Raw genomic sequence first — 23,959 nt, forward strand, 5'->3', positions numbered from 1 at the left:
AAGCAATTATGGAAACAATATTGTGTAATGTTATTGGTTATGCTGAATAAATGTTCATGATTTTTTTTTAAATATCTAGAAAAAAACAAAAGCTAAAGGTTTTTAAACTGATTGTTTGTTTGTTTTGTTTGTATGTTTTAGAAATGAAGAGAATAATTCTTTATCTTTCCTTGATATTTTGGAAGCAACGTAAGTATTGAATACACAGGGCAGATTTAGTTCAAGAAAATTCAACAGACTCAGAAGTCACCCATAAAGTATTACATAATTCCCTTTTCTAATGTTTCAGGTCAATCCAGAAATAATATATAAAGCACTCTTTTCTTTACTTGTTCAAAATTTCAGTGAACTGTAGAAAAATGCCTTCTATAGAGCTGGGGATGACTTTTCCATCTGAATGTCTGTTTTTAAAATCAGGAGGTCCTAGTAACTGTTCAACCTACCTCACAGGTAAGATTACCACACTAGACTTCTATCTTCCATTTCTGCTTTATTGAAGAATCTCAGAACGCTTCCTACATGCAGCTTAAATTGCTATGATCAATGAATAATTCTTTAAACCAAAGCTACCAACTGCTTTGCCCCATAATCTGATGGATCAATACTAATCAAAGTTATTTTTTAAAAAATGGTAATTAAAACCACTGCCTTGGTTCTCAGTTTTATCTCACAAATCATTCAGTTCACCTGAAAAGTATACATTTTTTCCCCTTATAATAATTGCTTGAGAAAAAAATATCATTTCCTATTTTCCTGTATGAGATTATATCACAAGTTATTAAAAACCTAGATGCATTAATGTCTCTAAATTGGAGGTATCAGTAAAGCTAATGAGATTCTCATTTGGCAGGGAATTCCTTTCAGGGAATTATTCATGTGGAGCTCCAACAATTGAGACATTAAAGCCTTAACCTTATGCTTTTCTGCATGTCGCTCTCCTTTCAGTCTTATCTTCCACTGTTTCATTTTGTCTTCACACTTGAGAGAAAAAAAATTCTACACTACTTAAACTGGCACATTAGCTGTAAAGCAATTTCTTCTGTAATCTCCCATTGTGAAAGCCTTTAAAGAACTGACTCCAAAATAAGAAAATCTAAAGCTAGGTCAGGTATAAAAAATCCCTGCTACTGCTCCAAGACGCAAACTGCTTCATTAAATAGTGAGTCCCAAGTTTTCAGACTCAGATTTCGTAGGAGACTGCTCTCAGCTTCAGCAGTGATATGAAGGACAACAATTGCACGTATGTCAGTCTGTTTGTCTCATACTTTTATCTCCACTACAGTCAAAATGTTTCCTTAATACCAAGTTAGCTGGAAAAGGAAAGGGCCAATGGAGTGAGATAAAACTCCTCAGAATTTAATTTTTCCTGTGTGCTTTTCTGCTAATGATAGGAGAGGAACTGGTATAGCTGTTCATGGTACAAGAAATGTGAAACATATTGACATCCTAGCATAGTCAGGTGTGCAGTTTGACTTTAACAGTCTAGAAAGCATTAGAACTTGCAACTGATATCTCCTTTCTATCCCTCTGTTGTACCACTCCCTGACATTTTGATCAGAAAGGAATGGAAAAGCACAATGACCAGTTTTTTTAACCAACATAAGCCAACATGCAAGCAGTGATGTAGAGATGCAGGATGCTCCAGATTAATTTTAAAGAAGTTCAGTCTAGTTTTAAAGTCAGATTAAAATTTTCTTATGTAAAAATGATGGTATTAATATAAAAATGCTCTGTTAAAGGACTAAACATATTTAACTGACAGTAAGGCAAGACCTCTCCAAAACAGGGCATTATGCTGCACACATTGACGTTTTGCTTAAACTCTTTTTTTCAGATCCAATTGTAATTCCGAGTGGCTACAAGGGACCCTGAGAAGTTCAGGTATCACAGAGCTTTCTGTCCAAGTGTTCAGAATTTCCTCCCTCTTCTGTTATGTTTCAGGCAAAATGCTAAGTAGCCAAAATATTTCTCTCTGAAAATTTCATTGCCACGTTTTGCTATGATGTCTTATCTGGCAGAAATGATTCATGACAGCATAACATTCTACAAAGTGATGATGAACATGCAAGTTCAAGGAAAATGCATAGGCTTTAATTGAAGACACCTGTTACCAATTCAAATGGAAAGCAATCAGTCTCACTAATTACTCTGCCTTAAAAGTAGTTCAAACCAAATTAAAAATAGTCATCATTGTGGATTCATTGGTAGTCCATGTAGAATAGAATTTTCTCCATTTGTACCCCAAAAACACCCACAGGTAATTATTCATGTATTAATTACAACTACTCCTAAGGAACAGATTTCAGGAAATAATTTTTTTGTATCTTGAAGGAAACAGAGTATTTAGTCTTTCTGGTGCTGAATCCAGGGAGTATACTGTTATTTTGTCCCCTTCTAAATGATTTTTCCTGTTTAAAATGGAGTGAAGAAGGAATGGGTATTAGGATAGGATACTGAGAAAAAAGTAACAGAATTATTGGCAAACCTAATACTCAATTCATCTATGCTGTTAAACTGCAGTTACTGTTTTTGTTTGTGCATACCTACAGCATCTATATTCCAGCCAGGAGCCCAAACTTCAAGACACAGACAGAAGTGCTAACAGTTTACTTCTCAATCATTGTTAGTGCACTGAAATAGAAGGAATTATTTCTATTTTTCATTTTTTAAAAAGCAAAACCCTGGGAACACACTTTCAAATATCTGAAAACTTTCAATTTGAAGGCTCAGATCTGGAACTGATCTGGAATTCTGAACTTTCTTTGCAGGTGAGAAGCTCCTTACACACTTTATGAAGTTTCTCTCTGATTAGGCCTGTTTAATGAGTTCAGTAGATTCTTAAATATAATTTTGAGGGTTATGTCCATACAGTATTCATAGGCTTCAGTGGAAATATCTTTAGAAAACTCTACAATTTCCAATGCATGCTATGCAGAACAGTCAGAAACAACCACAGCTGGCTTGGGATCTGGGGACCCAGCAGTTTTTAGCTGACAGAAATTGATGGATGATCTTGAAGAAGTGAACAAAAGGGTCTCAAGAAAATGACTTCAATTATGGGAAAATGGGTGTACCTTGACATTGATCTATTGTACAAATGTGTCACTCTTCTAATTTTGCAGCCATGGTAGAGGATGAAACATACATTGTTGTTCATATTCTAAGGCTCTGAATGTTCCCAGTTTGTATGCCAGTAAAATTAAAATTTAGGTTCCTTAAAGCACAGAGTTCCTCATGAAGGTTCTCCTCATACAAAACCTGAGGATTTTTTTTATTATTGTTATTATTATTATTTTTTCTTCTGGCTGTATCATGTATAAGAGGATACCCAAATGATTGTAGTGACATATAAAAATAACTAATAAACAGAGAATGATGGAGAATCAACATGTAAAACGTTGTTGTCTATCTATAGAGAAGTCTGTCATCTATAGTACACGCACAGTAATATACTCTAAACCAACAGTGAATATAGTTACATGCCACAAGTCTCACAGAAGTACAGCACAAGAGCACATGTAAGCTACAAGAAGAGACACTTGCATTTAAATATTATCTGAAAGCCCAGTCTTACAAAATGGTAAACTGCTGAGTGAACTTTCTGAATTTCAGAACAAGAATCCTAAGACCAAACAGATGACATTAGGCCTATTTGAACACAGCTCACTGCAGTTGTTAGTGAACTTCAAGCCTATATTTTCCTATAATAGCTTAGGTTAAAAGATTTTAGAATCAGTATCATTTGGCTAAGCACAAAGCACAAGCATCATGGTACTAACTTTTTTAATGGGAGGCTAAACTCCAGAGGTACATCTCAAGCCTGACAAGTAATAATGATGAGCTTCAAGAGAATTTGAAACTAAAAGTCAGTACTACCAAAATACAAATCAAGCAACTACAACTGTAAAATCAGGAAGTAATTATTCTAGATATGAACCATCTGAAGTCATCTCCTTTTGAGAAAATACTGAATAAAAGGTTTCTCCATGCTGTACTCATTTTGCTTTCAATAGGGTAAAAAAGTTTAAATGAAAATAGGAAACTGTGAATACTGCAGTTTAGAGTATCTTTACAAAATATGTACTGAGTTTATTCTTTATTTTAATGCCCATCTATTTTTTTTTCTAAATGTGACACCTATGACAAAACTACAAGGATGATGCAGAGCCCTTCCTGGAAATTACAGTTGACTGCCAACACAAAAAGAAACTTTAGATATTATTCATCTTCACAGAGGGTAAAAAGATGGAGAAATTATGAATTACAGGGGCAGTTGTAAACTGGCATTCTCCTGTGGCTTGGGCTGGAGGACTGTCCTGCTGATAGGTTCTGTTACATGCAAAGTCTGGGTTTTAAAATTAAGTCGTTTTGGTAACCATAAAACTGGTATTTACTTTTATGAATGGCCATCCTTGTTTACAGAAAAATGTCTCCAAGGAGTTTTTTATCTGTTTTCTGAAGGTCATCTGGAAAGCCTTCCAATGTCCAATTTGTTTCTGTGTTTTATTAAGTGCTTTTTAGTGGGCTATGTAGGTGAAAATCTGGGTCAGATGGTGATAAAATAGTGAGAAAAGAGCATCTATCTTCTGCCAAAAGGAATATATGGTGTGAAATTTTGTTTATGGTAATTTCTTAAATTATTTCTGTAGATCTATTTTTCTGTTTCACAACAATAATTCCTAAACTGTCACAATGTGATGTACCTCTCACAGTATCACAGTATGTTCTGGATTGGAAGGGACCTCAAAAGATCATCTAGTCCAATCCCCCTGCTGGAGCAGGAACGCCTAAGTGAGGTTGCACAGGAACTTGTCCAGGTGGGTCTTGAATGTCTCCAGAGAAGGAGACTCCACAACCTCCCTGGGCAGCCTGTTCCAGTGCTCTGTCACCCTTACTGAGAAGAAGTTTTTTCTCAAATTTAAGTGGAACCTCTTGTGTTCCAGCTTGATCCCATTGCCCCTTGTCCTATCATTGTTTGCCAACGAGAAGAGCCTGGCTCCATCCTCATGGCACTCACCCTTTATATATTTATAAACATTAATAAGGTCACCCCTCAGTCTCCTCTTCTCCAAACTAAAGAGACCAAGCTCCCTCAACCTTTCCTCATAAGGGAGGTGCTCCACTCCCTTAATCATCTTGGTTGCCCTCTCATAATGGATGAAGCTGGAATACTGACATATCAACATTTATATTAGTGCTTTTGGATACCATTCTGATGCAGAAAATGTCTGTACTACGGTAATGCAAAAGTCTTTCTGTCATTGTCAGTAAGAAATAACCCCTTAAGAATTCCGAGGAGAGCTGTGCTGGAGGCATTCAGATAGCACCACATATTCACTCCTGTGTTTGTAAGTGCCTGAATATTTCCCAGATTTGCTTCAAGGCTTTTCTCCTGAAAAATTGCTTGTTTCATTCTTTCAACATGCAGTTTCTGGACAGCCTTTTCATCAGTCCTGTCAGCTAAGGGGTAGTTCAGGTGGCTAATGAAGATGTAACAAGAAAGTTGCCATTCAGACTCTTTGAGCAGTACAGTCCACACAATGGTTAAGTATTGCATCTTCAAGAGCAAAGCATGCAGATGCACATCCCATAATTGCACTTCTGTGTATGTACAAGAAAGAAGTCTGTTTTCTGCCTTATTTCTGTGATGCAGTGGGTCATATATTATTCCATCCTCTCCAGTATCCTGTTGGGAAAACGTATTGCTCCTCCTTTGTTTCGGATTTTCTCTGATTACCCCAGTTCCACAAGATGGCAGTACTTGATGAATAAATAGTACTGATGCCTGATGGCAGCCAATATCTGAGATAATCTGGGAGTTTTAGCAACTCGGAAGAGTTTCCTTTTTTTTTTTTTTTTAAATAATAATAAAAAAATAAACAGCATAAGGTGTACTCAAGGTTACAGTCTGAATTTACTATACATAGCTATAAACCATTCAATTCACATGATGGCTTTGCCTTACCATTCAGAAATACTTTGTCTTAACAAAAGTAAGTATTGGGAAAAATATGTGTTCTATTGAAAGTAGAAAACCTTAGCTTATCTCAAACCCAGTTTTAAACTTCATCATCACGTTTGCTGTTTGGATATTCTGTGTACCAAACACAGAATAAAGGTGCAATATATGGCACACTCTAATGATGGAGACCACATTCAGGAGGAGGATGGCTTCTTTTTAGCTAAGATGAATGATAACTAGGGGTTGTTCCTCCAGCCTCTCACCACAACCAGATAAATAATTTTGGTGTATTTCTTTGTGCTGCTGTGGCTTATTATCAGTGCTCATTAATCCTTCAATAAAATATTTAATGAAGGCAATTTATTTGTTACATTGTAATGCACCCAAATAGAGCAAACAGATATTGTCGATTTATCAACTAGCAACGAAATTGCTTCTTTTCTGCTTTGGGGGCTCTGTATCTACTGCTCATTTGCCTGAAACACAATTCTACCAATCATATATTTGTCTTTGTTCAGATTTAATTACAGTGATAAATATTCAAATATTTTCTTTCTTATAACCATTCACAAAGCCAACAACTAAAAGTATGGTAGACAAGGTGAGTGTACTGTCAGCACGGATCTTGTACTAAAGGATACAAATATTATATTACATTGCCAGTGTATGAAATGTAGCCAGTCACTGAAATGTGCAAAAACAGATGAAATGTCCTTCTCATACACATGATGTTTAAAGAGACTACACAGCATACAACAAAAATCCTTCTGGGAAGGAAGGATGTTATGGAAAGGATGCTATATTATTCTGTATATTTGAATGTCACTGATGTAATTTTCAGATAAAAAAAAAATCTTTTCCAAAAAGAATCAAAATACTGTGATCAAAAGGAATTCAAACCTGCATATCTTTCAGGCTCTTCTTTTGCCCTCAGACAAGACCAGATCTTATGAGCCCAGTCTTTAAAAATGTCCAGTGAGTAAATTCCAAAACTTAGATCTTCAGAATGACCTATTTCATTACTCAGTTCATAATTAGATCAGGCTTCTGTTCTTGAGGCAAGAGCAACCAAATCTCTTCAACTTTTCCTTAGAAATAATGATTCTGAATTTTCTACTTAGTTTTCTTGTTGTCATCTCTACTGCTTTTTACGTCTTATAGTATAGGACCCATAGCTGGACATGGTATTCCATTTTCTGTAACAGCAGTATTTTTCTGGGGAAGAATGCTGTTTAATCACTTATTTCCCTTTATTCTATCTGTAAATTTTATCTTTCATGAGTATAGTGCTCTGCATTTTGCTGAATTTTGTGCTACTCGTTGCAAGCCATTTCTACAATGTACTGATACTTTTGGATTGTCATTCTGTGCTCTGCAGTGATTGTGACCTCTTGCAGTCTGGAGTCATTAACAAATGCTTAATATGCCTTTCTTTCCACTAGGCCACTCACACTTCCAAAGAAAAAAAAATTAAATCTGATATAATTTGTTCTTGACAAATCCATATTGGCTGTTTCTTAACACATCATTATAACCATTATAAAATTCAGTGTTTAATATTATGTCACAGTAACTTTGCAGAACTCAAACTCAGCCTGACTACAGGCCCTCATCTATTAAAAAAAAAAAAAAAGGTAATTTTCTTGACATATTTTTAAATAATTTTATAATACCATAATAATAATTTTTATAACACCATATTCTCAGCAACCTTTTCACATCAAGGAATTTTCAGACATGCTGTAATTTCAGAATTTAAAGCAATTTTATCAATACTCTTGTCTTATGTAAGTAAATAGAATGCAAAAAAGATGTAAATTATGAAAAAAAGCTGATGGTAGAAACAAATAAATAAGTGGTTAGGACTGAAAACACTGGGAAAAGAAAAATCTGACCACAAGGCAAACAAACTACAAATAAGAAGTTGTAAAAATATTTTCAAAACAAATAAACAAATTCTGACAACAGCTTTACTATTGATACTGTTCTACTATTAGATAGGAATGGAAATCAATACTTGTGTAGAAAAATCCTGAATGCTCCATATACAGTGATGTTCAGTGTTTTATATACAGTGTTTTATAACATACCAGGTAATGCAGATTGTCTCTGTGCAATGTTGTTTTCTATGAAAAGCAGAAGAATAGTGAATGGTAAAAAGGAATAACGTTAAACAGCCTAAATAAGTAATACCAGAGAACTTAATTCAGAATTCAGAGCATTAGCGCTGGAGCTCTTAATCAGTACTACTGACTAGAACTATTGAAACATCTATGGCCAGCAGAACTAGGTAAGTGATTGTCCCCCTGTACTTGGCACTGGTGAGGCTGTGCCTCAAATACTGTGTTCAGTTTTGGGCCCTTCAATACAGGCATTGAGGTGCTGGAGACAGTTCAGAGAAGGGCAACAGAGCTGGTGAGGGGCCTGGAGCACAAATCTGATGAGGAGCAGCTGAGGGAGCTGGGGCTGTTCAGCCTGGAGAAAAGGAGGCTGAGGGGAGACCTTATCACTGTTGTCACGGAGAGACCTCAGAGTCAGTTTTAGGGGGCAAAACAAGTTCCAAAACAGACTTTATTCTGGCTGGAAAAGTACAGCCAATGAACCGACCAACATAGGGTTTATACAATTAGTTAGCACTCTGATAACAGAAGATAAAGGTTTAGATATCAGTTGAGGAGATTACTGGGGTGCAGCAAATGAGAATACTGAGGACCCACAGCGTGCATGCCCACACAAGAAACAAAGCCAGAGCCCTCTGACTCCAGGATACTACACTCGCCTGAATTAGGCAAGGACTACACTTGCCTGGCTAGATGAGGACTACACCTGGCTGCTCGGCAAGGATTTAAATTATCACTCACCCAAACAAGGAGGTGAGGTGCTTCCAATCGCGGGAAGTTTCCTCAGACGGTGTTCCCGCCTAAGGGGAGGGCTCCGGCGCAGTCCCGCTGCTCCGGGAAGGCACACAAAGGGAATCTTCAGTGGGAACCAAGTTTGATAGTCTGATCAGATCTGGCAGTGGGCATTCCAGAAGCTTCTCAGCTTCTCTGGGTCCCTCCTCCTCTGCTAACACATCTAGCTGACTCCCGGTCCCACAAAAGAGCCATTAACTGCACCATTGAAGGAGAGGGGGAGGTACAACTGTCACTGCAGTTCTCAGAGAGGGGGAAGTGTAACTGACACAGCTGTCTACAGCTACCTGAAAGGAGGTTGTAGCATGGAGGGTGTTGGTCTCTTTTCCTGAGTAACAAGTGATAGAATGAGAGGCAACAGCCCAAAGTTGTGCCAGGAGAGGTTTAGATTGGATATTTGGAAAAAAACTGTTCATTGAAAGGGCTGTCAGGCATTGGAACAGGCTGCTCGGAGAAGTGGTTGAGTCATCATCCCTGAAGGTATTTAGAAGATACATAAACATAGTGCTTAGGGACACTGGACTGTGTTATCTTAAAGGTTTTTTCCAACCTAAATGATTCTATGATCTATGATTAGTAATTTCCAAAGACAAGAATTAGAGATAATTTTGTTCCAGCATTAGAAAGGGTAATCAAGTAGACTCATATCATTATAAGTTCATCAGCTTCAATCTTAGACGAAATAACATGATGACTGATATGAGACTTTATTAATATCCAATTTAAAAAGTGAGATATAATTAAGAATATTGGAAGAAAATAAATCTAGTCAAACTAACTCTGTATGTTTTTATTGTTCTTTTTATCAACAAAGATAGCAAAGTTTCAGTAATGTACCTGGAACTCCTGTTTTATAAAACAACATGCTGATTAAAATAATTGGAATAACCTCAAAATTAACTTACTGTGCACTGAAAGCATTAAAACCTGACTGCAAAGCATGATCAAAGAGATCAGTGCTGGAAAACTGTGTCCTCTGCTGCTGAACACCTTAACAGTTAAAAACAAACCTATGCAGTTTAAAAGCACTGACCTACAGCAGATATAAAACTTGGTAGTAACAAATCTGCAGGATGAATCACTGGCAAATTCTGATTTGGATAGCTTATTATTATTATTTTTTTTTTATGATGGAAATGTTTTGAATGTGCAGTAACATATGATTATTTCTGAATAATTTGAATGAACAACAACTTTGTGGTACTAACTGTTGTGCTCATATGGAAAGTATGCCATCAGATACTAATGCGGATATTGTTTAATGCTCAAGAAAACACATCCCTGTATAGAATACTTATATGTGGAAACTATTTTATCTGGCAAACCATTCAATAGAATTTAAAATAAATTTATTTTTCTTCTTTTTTTCTCTTTTATGCTTTACATCTCATTCTCTGGTGATGCTATGATACTTGATTTTCTCTACATTTTAATGGCACAGGTGTGATATTTACTCCAGCATTGTTTATTTTTTCTTACACACGAGAAGTCATACTCCAGAGCAGTGTTACCTGCAGTGAACTCCAGAATCCTGAATTCAAGTGGGTTGCTGTATTACATTGCAATTTAGTTTTATGACTACTGCAGTGATAACAATAGATTAATGCATTTCAAAGACATAACTAGGACATTCATCAAAACTAAAAAAACAAAACAAAACAAAACAAACAAACAAACAAACAAAAAAACCAAAACAAACCAAAACAAAACACCAAAACAATGATAGGATTATGACCAAACTGGAATATCTCTGTGTCAAGTGCAAGAGTGACATTATCTCTTTTTCAGCTGAGAGATGAAAAATCTCTGCATCCCTATCTTTCCCCTATTCATCACTCAGCAACAGAAGCTCTGTTAAGAAAATTCTGTAATTTGGATGAAAATATTCAATAGTACTCCAAATATCAGAGTATTAGTCTGTCAAAGAGTTTATTTGTATGTTTCAGTTTGGTTTTTTTTTCACTTCTAAGAAAGGAAGGAACTTGAGTTTGCCACTTTATCCCTCATTCACCTTGATTCCTAATGGTAGGAAGTATTAACAGTAGCAGGTAGATTTATTTAATATTATTTAATTTCAGGCCTCTCGATATAGAAATGAAAATAAAAGGTTGCTGCAGTTCTAGTTTATACTTCAAAACACAATCTTTTCTAACAGCCTTCACCACCCTTTACATGCTATTGTCATAGGAATTGCATTGGCAAAAACTGAGTACTTGGAGTTTGTAGAGTCACCTTTGTATAGCTGCACATCTTGAACTTAAGATACACCCCTCTGCCTCTGCTTTATATTCTCTTGGTGCTAGGTGTTTTAGTATAGATTTAAAGGCTTTTTCTGGGTCTATCTGCAGGTCAGTGTTTGGTGAATTCCACTATGGTCATGGCACAATCTGATTGATGGATCTTCCTTGGACCTGCTCCTTTGCTGTGGTATTTATTATTCTAAGATCTCAAAACAAGGGCAGTAGCATTATCATCACTTTTATATGGGAAAACTGAAGAAGATGGCAGGAATTGACTTCCCAGCAGTCATGAATCAATCAAAGCAAAATCTTCACTTATATATAATTCCTTTAATTTCTAATACTTATTCCTCTCCTCATCAGCTCTTTGCATATCTAGAAGAAATGCCAAAGCAAACACAAAAAAGTTATAGTCAATGAATCCTTAGGAGCTGTGTACATGAACACTGGAGATGGGTAACTACCCTCTCATTTTCCCTTTGAATTTGATTTTCAAATACTTAAAAAAATAATTAGTAATATAAATAGCATAATCCCCCAGATGCTCAAGTCTAGTGCTTGGCTCCTTCTTGGTGTATTTTCTAGGCTTAAATGTACCAGGGAATGGAAAGTTCCATTACAGCTTCCTGAACACAATGGAACATGTGAACATATGCTTCAGAGAATAACATATAACAGATTTATGGTCCCCAAAAGACAATTTAAAATATTAAGAATGACAGTGACAGATTATTTTTTAATCTTAATTAAAAAAAAAAAACAACCTCAAAGTGCAGATGAAGAGCAAGATACATGTCACATTAGCAAACTGTCCTAGAATACTGATAATGCTGTTCAACCATGTTGTACAAATAAATCACTACAAATAACCTCAGCAACAATCAATCATATAAAATTTAACAATGTAGTCTGTAACTCTTACCTGTTCCTACATACAGACTACACTGTTGAGTCCCTGTGCACATTGTTCTGCACCACTGGAAACCCAGTGAACTGCTTCCATCCATCTTCTACTTGTCACATAATTGTTATTTGGAGATAATACATAGCCTTCTCTCACCTTACTTTCAGCCTAGAGCAGTGTCCCACGATTATCATCTCTCCTTCTCAACCCCTTAGCAATAGCAGTGAAAGTGACTCCTGATGTGTCACGTTATATTTGTGTATCACACAGGGAAAAAAAAAAATGTATTTGTCCAACTGTCCCTGTTTGTTTGTTTGTTTTTTTTCCTAAAAGAAACCTAATTATTAAAGAAATGCAAACAACAGCCAATTCTGCTCCCTCCTGTGCTGAGTATGTGCATAGTTTTCAGAAGACTAATTATGTTTTTCAAAGCCCTTTTCCTTTTAGACATGAAGTATGATGTTGTAAAGTCACAAGATCTGGACTGTAAATCAGGGCAATTTTAGTCTTTTCTTGAAATTGTCTTTTTAGATTTTCCTCTCTGTGTAAAATGGGTAGCGCTCCTTCCTTTCATCTTGCATTTGGCAGAGCTGAAAATAGACTCTTCAGTATTGAAAGTACATGATAGTTTGCTAAACTCCTAACAGAACTTGTTCTGCAGGAAAAGCCAAACTGGGATAAACCCTTTATCAGTAATATCTACATACATCTTTCCATGCTCCCTTCTTCCTGAATTTTCATCCCTGCAGTCTCCCATGGAAGACTCTCTTAATTATTGAAAGAAGAAAATGCCATGAAAATTAATGCTTCAATTAACCAATAAATGAAGTGAAATTTTCCAGTTACAGATTCTCCACTCTGGGGTAATAGCATCAACACAACAGGAATTGTATTAGCTGGCTAATGAAGTCATCAGCAATGATTTTAACAATATTGGAACATAGCATGAAAACACGGGAGATAGAAGTGGGCAATCAAATTATCAGAGTTAAGTGTGATATTAGTCATTGCATTGTTAAAAAGATGGCATTATGGTCTAAAAGAAGCCACTTTTCCACTGTTATTGCTCTGGAAACATCTTTTATTGTCAGAAGATAAAGGATGCACATGTGCTACTGCACAGTAGTTTGGATTTGGCTGTAATAATTCAGATTTTTGTCTGAACTCTATGATATTACGCTTATAGCTATTCAGTCATTTTCTCCTTGGAAAATCCAAGCAATTGCCTTCAACGTATTTACTGTTAAGATACAACTACCTTCATGCCAGTTACAATTGTATTGGGTAGGAAAAAATAACATAAATACACCCAGATATATATTTCAAAGCAATTTCTAGTTTCCTCTTAGAAAGAGAAAATGAAAACTAAATATCCCAACTAGAATTGTTTTCATACTGCTTCATTTATTTGGAACAATCTTCCTGAACTGATTAAATAAGGCTATATGAAAATCTATGTCTCATTAAGCATTGTATCACCTCAAATGGTTGCAAGTTCACTTTCATACCATACTTACAAAATAAAGAATAAGTTACTTCATTCTACAGGGAAGCTTGTTAATGGCATCTTACAGAACTCAGATCAGTTCAGTTCAAAGCTTTTTCCTTCTGACTCAAGATTGACCACCTAACATTTTCAGTAGTCCTCTCTACCAGAATCACTGCTGAACTCAGTTAATCACGCCTAGTCTGGGAAGAGCTGCGTTTTTGTAAAACTCCACTGCTTTCATCCTTTTTTTTAGTCTTTTAAGATTTCCCCACAATGGTAACGGAGAGAAAAAGCTAGACTCCAGATCCTTAGGAATGAATCATTTCTCATGTCTTGCTCCTTATGTTTCCTCTTGTTTCAGCTGTCTGATCAGCATTGTATTTCTGGATGCTTCTCCTTAGTTAAATTGATTAACATGTGCACTCTCACTCTATTCTTTTCTGTAGTATGAAGTGGAGTGGTAATTGGGATTAATTAAGAATTTCCTTTATTAAACAAAATGTGCTTTCTGACATTTAACTGACATGTTTGTAAAACGGTATTGTTCCAAACACCAGCTTAGTAAAACATCAGAACTAAATAGTAAATGGATTCTGAGAGGAAGGTTATTATGAGAGGGTCCATTTGTGAGAGCCTGTACCTCTGTGGCTGTAACTGCTGTGTGCTACTCCAATCTTAAATCTATTAATGTTGAGATTCTGCTATTTTAGTAGTCATATAGCCTGTGCCAAAGAAAAGGTTTTTGCAACACTGTTTCCTACTTTAATTAGTACCTTTACAACACTGGTTGCAGAAATGTGGTTGTGATAACATGAACACACATTTCTGTTAAACCTGGAAGGACAATATTGTCTTGTTTAATGGCTGGACTGAAGGGTTGCTGATAGTTATGTCTAATTTGTTGGGACATCTCAGTAACAGGATAGTAACTCATCTCCAGGGAAGTGGAGCTTACCCACTGCAGACACATTTCATCATTATCGTCCCATTTGTCAAGCTGTAGACAAATAGCCACACATGGCTGGCACCTGAAAGGCGATAGAGCATGAGCCTGCAGGCCAACACACTCAATGCATTTTTAAAATTAATTAATCTCCCATGTTTCCTTCCTCTTCCCTTGGTGTCTCATTTCACTTTGATTCTCCTGAACTGGCAGATGGGGTAATATTTGTTGACAATAGTGTGGCTGTGCAACTACAGCACATGTCCCTTAAGCAAAGCCTTGTCAGGGCTGCCCCTTCATCCAGCGTTGTGTGCTGGCTTAATTGGCCAAGGTCAACCAGCTTTCTCATACCATGTTTTCATAGTCCCTGAGGGGAGCAACAGCTCCAGTGAGCGATCTAGAGAGTCTATGGACATTAAACTTTCAGTTTCTAGTGTATCTTAGCTTATTTTCTGAAATAATTATTAGTGTTTTTAAGGGGGTGGGGATGATTTATCAACAGTTATAACACAGTTATAAAAGTTTTGTTTGTTTGTTTGTTGGTTTGGTTTTAAATGCTAAATTACAAGTTCATTGGGAAAATTCATTATGGTTGAACTAGTAATGCATTTGTGTTCATTTACTACTTTTCAAATTACGAAAAAAAAAAAGAGAAAATCTAGACTTCTATGTCAAGAAAGTTTAAATAGGCAGTCATTTTTTATCCATATGACTACTATGCAGACATTGCCTAGAATTTGGGGCACATGCAGATCATTAAAACGTAATTAAAATCTAATAACAACACATTGCCAACAGACGGGGAGTAACTCCTCATTGGCAATCATAGCTTGTTACAATGCTATCCTACAGAAAATTCTATAATTCCCAAACTCTTGAGTTTCATATCCTCAGATGCATGCCTTCAACAAGATTGAGGAAGGAAAGCCTGTAAAGTGCTCCAGGGAAGTCAGGAACAAAATTACTGGTCATGTACTGAGTAATGAAAAGACCACAGAATAAAAAAAAAAAGAAGTTAATTGTGTTTGTTCATTCCATAATGAAAACTACTGGCATAGTCATCAATTAGTTGCACAGATAAAGAATTCCTATATTGGCCCATGTCAGGGGCCATGAGCATTCTCTTTAATGATAACACACATGGGAATTAGTATTACTAGACAAGAAAGTTTCAAAAGCAATCTAGTAAAAGTGATAAAGTAGGGGATGCAAGAGGAAAACATCTTTATGATTCTTTCAGGAAAAAAATGTGAGTGAAGAGACGAGATGACCCTATGGAATTAACTCAGAATTAGGATAGGAATATAGAGTTTGAAGGACTGTGCATCTGTCTTCTAAAATATTTTTTTCTCTCATTATCGAAAAGTAAATTTAAAGCTTCATTAGCATTCTGTTAAAATCGAAGGAACACAAAAATATAGCAAAAGCTAAGAGAGAAGTGTAGGAACCTTTCAATTCATAACTAACTCATTCAGTTGATACATGTGGCTCTCAAAACAGTGCCTTTAAAATATTTTACATATACATTATGATCACTTATGTGTTATGACTATGTCAAGAAGTGATAGACAAGTTACGTGCCCTTGTGGCCAAGAAGGCCAACGGTACCCTGCTGTGCATTAGGAAGACTGTGACCAGCAGGTCGAGGGAGTTTCTCCTCCCCCTCTACTCTGCCCTGGTGAGGCATCATCTGGAGCACTGTGTCCAGTTCTGGGGTCCTCAGTTTAAGAAGGACAATGAACTATTAGACAGGGTCCAGTGGAGAGCTAGAGAGACGATGAGGGGCCTGGAGCATCTTTCTTATGAGGAAAGACTGAGAGAGCTGGGTCTGTTCAGCCTGGAGAAGAGAAGGCTGAGAGAGGACCTTATTTATGCTTATAAATATCGCAAGGGTGGGTGTCAAGAGGATGGAACCAGACTCTTTTCAGTGGTGCCCAACAATAGCATGAGGGGCAATGGGCACAGACTGAAGCTTAGGAGGTTCCATCTAAACATGAGGAGAAACTTCTTCACTTTGAGGGTGACAGAGCACTGGAACAGGCTGCTCAGAGAGGTTGTGGAGTCTCCTCTAGAGACATTCAAACCTACCTCGACATGATCCTTTGTGATCTGCTCTGGTGAACCTGCTTTAGCAGGTGGGTTGGACTAGATGATCTCCAGAGGTTCCTTTGAACTCCAACCATTCTGTGATTCTGTGATTGTGTCATCTTGCCTTCTATATATGATAGATTATAGATTTATTAAACTTTTCTGTCCTACACAGTTAGCAATAATTTTCTAATACCATTATTAAGTGGCTTTTTTTTGTTATTATGATGCTCCCATGATGAATTAAAAAGCGTGAAAAAGCACAAACTTTGACATAGAGTTGTGAGATAAATGAAACAGCGTTAAGATGGGTGTTCTGTATATTTTCACATGGATCCCCTTATTACAGATCAACTGTTTGTTAAGTCTAGGACACAAATTTGGCTATGACCTTAACATTTTAACAACTTCCTTTAAACTTCACTTTTGCTAGTAGAAGGAGAAGTATCAGAGTGTTGGACAGTTCTACCTTCCCAGCAAGCCTGGCAGTTTGTAGATGATATTTATGTCCAGTGAATGTGAATTTTTTTATTTGCTGCCACCAGTTTCTTACATATTAATCTCTACAAACTATTGATAGAAGGTACTGACTAATTAATAAGTTCTACTTAGCTTAAGGGAAAGCGATGGTTGGAGGCATGACCTGTCCAGCTGCTCTTTTGGGAGTGGCCAGTGCTTTGATAGAAACCAGCAAAATAGTCCTTCTTGTCCTCAAGGGAGAGGAGAAATGTAACTGTTTCACCTACACTGGTCTTTCCTGGAAGCAAATTATACAGCTTTCCATCAAAAACAGATACCAGAAGTGTAGATAGAAAAATATATATCAGATATCAGAAAGTCAGATCTGAAAAAAAAAATATATCAGAACAAATTTGGAAATTGCTTTGCTATTTAATACATACAGAGCTATACCAATATCACAAATCATGATCAGGAAGAAACCTCACCTATAGTGAACGTGATGAGGTAGCACCCAGTCATGTCTTGAGAGACGGAGATTCAGAGATCTAAGTTCATGCAGGCTTCCTATGCTTTTGAAGAAACTGGTAACAGCTAGATACACATAAAGACTGAAATTCTCTGATGCTGTGCACTGAAACACACAGCATTGTGGTGTCTGGATCCTGGGACTGAATCTGCATCCTTGAGATAACCTTGTGGCCTCCATATAAATAGTTAGACACTGTGAATTGCATTCACAAAGTCAGCTTAGTAAACAGGGAGGAAGACGGTATACAGGTGCCTTCAAAACTGGATGTGCTGTGTCCTGCATGCAAATACCAGAGCCAATTGCCTGTAAACAAGCTAATGAGAACACTGAGGGCAGTTCAGCCCAAATACAACAATCTTGTTATCATAACTAATTTGCCTGGAGAAGTCTACTTCATTCTATTCTGTACCTGAATGAGGTCATTTAGAGCCTGCTTCATTATTTCTATGTATAATTTGTGCAGTATGGGCCTAACCAGGGGAGTTCTGAACTAGAGAGCTGCAGCACTTCAGTTGGACTTGGTTTCTTACTTGTAGTGGAGCTGCAATCTAAAGCTGCAGTTTTAGCACAAATTCAGCTTTCTGATTCCCTTTGCAGACCCTGAGCAGTGAGAAGTGACCGGTTTGTGTTTACTTTCAAGGTAGTTTTCTGTGTATGTTCAAAGTACACACAAATAGGAGCACAAAACAACTTAAAGAAGCATTATTTGATGTGACTTTATCCAGTGAATATGAGGACTAGGACAGCTGTGTAGGAAATAGAAGGGGACAAAAACATGCTGGACCTTAGTAGAAAGTTTAGTTTTAGCAGCTTGCCAGTTTAGCAACATGGCATGCAGACATCCAGAAGATGCATGGGAAGGATTGTGATCCCCAGAGCACTGGCATTTATCATCTTTACTGAAGCATTTCTCACGAAACCTACAGGTTTATAACACTGAAGGGGAGGAGTAAAAGATACAGCTCGTAATACAGTTTCTAAACTAGGTAAGATCAGCTTTGTCCTTTAGAAAATGATTCATTTTTTAATTTTAAAAGTAGTTTAACATCTCTACAGATGTTACATACTGTGGAAATACTAAGCCTCAGTGCTCCCTCCAGACAGCAGCGTCCCTTTGAGACAGAAGGGAGCACACATCTGCCTTCCCCTGCGCGCATCAGCGCTGTTCTCATTCTAACAATGGGAATCGTCGTCCTCTATTAAGCTCATACTGAAAGTTTTGAATAAAAGCCTTAAAAAGCTCAACTGAAAGTATTAATTCTGAGGGAAACATGTAAATCTGGATGAAATCTTCCATTCATTTTTAATCTTGCTATGGTAAACCTTGTAATTAAGATGATTAAATGACTCAATAAAACTCTATCTTTACATCCTTTAGAATACCACAATGAAATGCCATAATCCTGTTTAGGGAAAAAGAGTAGCAGAGACCTTTTAAAATGGAGACATCAAACAAAGCTTTTTATTTAAACTGCTGGCAATTAATGAACCTCTAATTTAGCAGACTTACCTAAGAGTTAACTGTATTGGAAACCCATTTAGGAGAAAAACCTAATGGAGGGTGGCAAAGAATCAAATGTTATCTTTATGGAAGGAAAAAAAAAGGATAATGTTTATGATCAGGTTTTCCATGATTAATGTGTTTTACAAGGGACAACTTCAGGCACTGAAACAAAAAGTATTAGTGGAAAAGCTTCTGTAGCAGACACATTAAAATGCTACAGAACTCCCAGTGAAGTCAGAGGCAGCATTTTTTTGGAGTGATGGTCCAGGAAAACCAGGAGGTGAGAATCTGCTGGTGGCTGTTTGTCATAGGGAATCTGCACAAAATCCTTTTGGTTGAATGTTTTATTCACTATTCTGAAAACAGAGACAATGTCTTTCCCAAAAACCTCCCTTAGTTCGGTGCTTAGCTGCTTCTCAGCAAAGACAACAATAACTTAACAAATTCATTTATTAAACCCAAGAAATTATTCTTTCATTTGAATCTGCACTGCAAATATTCTGACTATATTTCTGGTGCTTTCCCCTCCCCACCCTGTACTTCCTCTGTCAAATATTTGGACAACAATCTAATGAAAGCCTATATGATTAATCTCTCTCTATATATATCATAAATTTGTGCTTGTTTGTTTACCGCATTGCTTCTTGATAATATTTCACAGGATTAATAAACAGAAATCAAGTCTGTATACATATGAAACTTGTTTTCTGATTAAATTCTTCTCAAGTAAATTAGGGTAGTATTTTTTTCAGTCAGTGATGCTTTGTAAAGACATTCAGATTTTTCTAGAATTGTGTTCTATAAGAATGGAATGTCGGTATTATTCAATCAAAAGTATTTACTTTATCTTCTATTTGAAAACATGTTAATAAACCAATATCTCTTTAATATCGTGTTCTTTCATTAAGTCATCTTTCTTTTCCCATGATGATTTTGTCATTTTCTAAAAGGGCTCAATCCTGAAATTCTTAGGCAATTTTCTAAGTACGTATTGACTTCAGAGATTGAGAAATGTGATTCTATTGAAGGACAAATTACTTACAAGGTTGTGGAGAATTATTAGGTTTGATATTGTATCATGGATTTATCTCCTGGGATAAGTAAGTGAAAATTATTTCTAAAGGTGCTGATCGATGTGAATAAATCAATATAGTGAAGTTTGCGGTGTTCATCCACAAAAAATTCTCTATCATCAAAAACGGCCCCATAAACCATGATCCTATTAATCTTAGAAGTTCACACATTTCACACATGCTTTAAATAGTCTTTAGCTGAGATATATCCACTACAATACCTCAGTACTCACTTGAAAGTTCATCTCCCAAGTGATTATAAGGGTAAAAATTTCTTAGGACTATTTAGAAGACAACACCATCTTTGCAAATCAGACACAGAAACTAAGATGGAGTATCCAGAATCTAAGTGCTTAAAAAAAAAAAAAAAAAAAAAAAAAAAAAAAAAAAAAGTAGTTTAGATGTTCCTGCACACAAATCCTTGAAGTTTTTCTGCAAAAGAGTTTTGTAACTGAAAGAGAAGTTTCATATTCATTGCTTAACTTCAGGCCTGAATTCACACTCCCCTTAAAGTTCTGCTTTTGTTCAAAATTATTTTTTGCAAATTGACTCTGATCTGACAGTCATCTTTCATTAATGTCTTCTACCTTAGTGTCCAAGCATTGTGGAGTGATTTACTGTTGAAACAACACCAGGTGTGGAATTTTTTGGAGGGCACATGAGAGTAGCTCTCCCCTTTCCCAGGAAACTCCAGGCACTATACTAATATCACTTTCCATCCCATTGCAATACAAGGACTTGCAGCCCCTCAGTATTTTGCAAGTAGGGAGCTGGAGGGGGTTTGTATGTGATTCTTCATTGCATGGTGAAGAAAGAAAGAGAGACCAAATCCCATTCCCTCCTACATGAGGTTGTGTTTACATCTGCATAGCAACACATTTTTTTCAGATTTCAGTGATTACTCCTCTACATTGTAGAACCTTTCTTGGCATATCTATGGTGACAAAATTATGCCAACAAGGGATCAAAATATTTTCCTAGAAGTAATTTTCCTGCTGGCATAGAATGCCAGTGCTCAAACAATATAAACGAAACCAACTGAGTACTGTCTGTGAGCACAGTAATTTCCACAGCACGGCTTTTGCTGGCCCACTGATGAAAACGAAAGATACCAGTTTTTCACCATCAAAGGCAATGATTGTAGTATGGTAGAACATTGCATTGGAATCTTTCTAATTATAAGTTCAAAAGCATAATTGAGAGCTTTAGCTGGATCTTGGGGAAAAGAAAAAACAACGCAACCCACTTAGTGGATGAGGGAAAGGCTGTGGACTTTAGGAAAGCCTTTGACACTGTTTCCCACAACATTCTCCTGGAGAAACTGGCTGCTCATGGCTTGGATGGGCATACTCTTTGCTGGGTAAAAATACTGTCTGGATGGTTGGGCCCAGAGAGCTGTGGTGAATGCCGTCAAATCCAGTTGGTGGCTGGTCACAAGTGGTGTTCCCCAAGATGCCGTATTGTGTCCAGTTTGGTTTAATCTCTTTATCAATGATCTGGATGAGGGCATTGAATGCACCCTCAGTAAGTTTGCAGATGACACCAAGCTGGGTGCAAATGTTGATCTGCTTGAGGGTAGGAAGGCTCTACAGACGGATCTGAACCACCTGGATTGATGGGCTGAGGCCAATCATATAAAGTTCAACAAGGTCAAGTGCTGGGTCCAGAACTTGGTTCACAAGAACCCCATGTAACACTAAAGGCTTGGGGAAGAGTGGCTGGAAAGCTGCCTAGAGGAAAAGGACCTGAGGGTGCTGGTTAACAGCTGAATATGAGCCAGCAGTGGGCCCAGGTGGCCAGAAAGACCAACAGCATGCTGGCTTGCATCAGAAATAGTGTGGCCAGTAAGATAAGGGAAGTGGTCGTCCTCTTGTACTTGGCACTGGTGAGGCCCCACCTGAAATCCTGTGTTCAGTTTTGGGCCCCTCATCACAAGAAAGACAATGAGGTGCTGGAGCGAGTTCAGAGGAGGGCAGTGAAGTTTGTGAGGGGCTGGAGCATAAGTCTTATAAGGAGTGGTTGACGGATCTGGGGCTGTTTAGCCTGGAGAAAAGGAGGCTGAGAGGAGACCTTAGTGCTGTCTACAACTATCTGAAAGGAGGTTTTAGTGAGGTGGGTGTTGGTCTCTTCTCTCAAGTAACAAGTGATAGGATGAGAGGAAATGGCCTCATGTTGCACCAGGGAAGGTTTAGTTTGGATATTAGGAAAAGTTTCTTCACAGAAAGGGTAGTCAGGCATTGGAGCAGGCTGCTCAGGGAAGTGGTTGAGTGACCATCCCTGGGGGTGTTTAAAAGATGTATCAATGAGGCACTTAGGGACATGGTTTAGTGGTGGACTAGGCAGTGTTGGGTAATGGTTGGACACAATCTTAAGGGTCTTTTCCAGCCTAAATGATTAAGTAATTCTATGGTTCTATTATAATTTTGGACAAAAAATTATAAACAGTTTGATGATATATAAGGTTCATTTTGTGGAATGACTGTTTTTAGGTGTATGACTACTTCACTATTGATGCCCATCTATCTTTGCACTCTGTTTGTGGAAATCATATTCAGCTGTGGTGTTGAAACCATCTCTTGCCTTTTCTGCCTACTTCTTTTCCCTCCCAGTTCACTTATCGTCATCGAGCCTTAACATCATGCACTCAATTCCATCACATAGAGATGGTAGCATCAACCTTGAAAATAGATTATAAAAGCAACCATAAAAAGGGAATATACACAGAAGAGAGAAAAGCATATTGATGGCCAGAAGATAATAAGCATTAATTACATTAATAATTGTAATACAGTAATAACAATAATTCCAGAATAAATAAAAACTGAACATATTTCTTTAATGAAAACTCAGAAGAGAATTTATTTTCTCTGTCTCTTTGCCTTGAAATGTTACTTTTTCCAGGGTTCAGATTTCGACAAAGAAAGAGTCCTCTCAGTATAAATCTAATTTCCTGAAGAGGAAAATGAGGGGATATACTGGATCTAATGAAAAACAAGATATTCTGTCTACCATGTTGTCTCCAGGTGCTGTATGGCATGCAAATATAACGTACTTAGCTATCTGAAGACATTGCCGGAGTGCCAATTTGAAAAGCAAAAATGTAAGCTCTCTAGAATATCTACACTTTCATTTGGGAATTCACAGGTATTTAATGGGATTTACGATATTTCTGACTTCTCGCAATAATGCAGTTGTACTTGAAACCAAGCTATACAGCAAGAGGAAGCAACCAGAATCATGGCTGTACTACTGAAAACAAAAGACAATTTGTATTCAACAACTGTATCTTGACACTGACATTTGGAACAATATTTCTGAAGGCTTCTAATCTCTAAAAGAAATCTTCTGTGACCTCAAGGCAGCATATTCACCACTTGTCGCACAGAGACTATTGTTTTTATATTCAAGTTTAATACAGGGAAATAAGGCAATCTTGGAACAGAAATTCTGTTGCTATTCAGTGTCATCTCCAGTATATGAGCTTTACTCCTTTTGTACTTTAAACACTGTCAGCAGAGTGGTGGATATTTCATTTTTTTAAGTTCTGCAATCAAATACATGTTATATCTAAAATATGATGCATCCAATAATAAGCGTAAAGGACCAGTGTTCAAACAAGCAGCAGCCTACTGTACCTGGTGAGTGAAGTGGAGGAGAGCACATCAGAACAACTCCTTGACCTTCACGTACAGAGACAGCACTTCTTGTCCGACCGCTAAAATTCCCCAGATCTATCAAAAGAACAGAGCATTATAATTACATACCAAAGATTTTAAACTTGGTGGCTGCTGTGACTTATGTTTTATTTCCTCTTATAAAGCTGACAGTTCCCTTTTTTCATATCTTAATCTAT

The 23,959-nt window shown here is 37.0% G+C and overlaps 1 protein-coding gene across 2 annotated transcripts in view; it reads right to left on the minus strand.

The window, feature by feature from the left end:
- The window catches only part of CNTN5 (contactin 5), a gene marked incomplete at both ends in the record, with an annotated part of 369,931 nt that overhangs the window by 167,379 nt on the left and 178,593 nt on the right, over nucleotides 1-23,959 (minus strand). For both annotated transcript variants that reach the window (XM_080353816.1, XM_080353815.1), the window contains one exon: nucleotides 23,742-23,837. In XM_080353816.1, coding sequence (XP_080209942.1) covers nucleotides 23,742-23,837 — 96 coding nt within the window. The remainder of the gene's footprint in view (nucleotides 1-23,741; nucleotides 23,838-23,959) is intronic.

This window comes from Nesoenas mayeri (genome assembly GCF_963082525.1).
Source record: "Nesoenas mayeri genome assembly, chromosome: 1".
NCBI lineage: Eukaryota > Metazoa > Chordata > Aves > Columbiformes > Columbidae > Nesoenas > Nesoenas mayeri.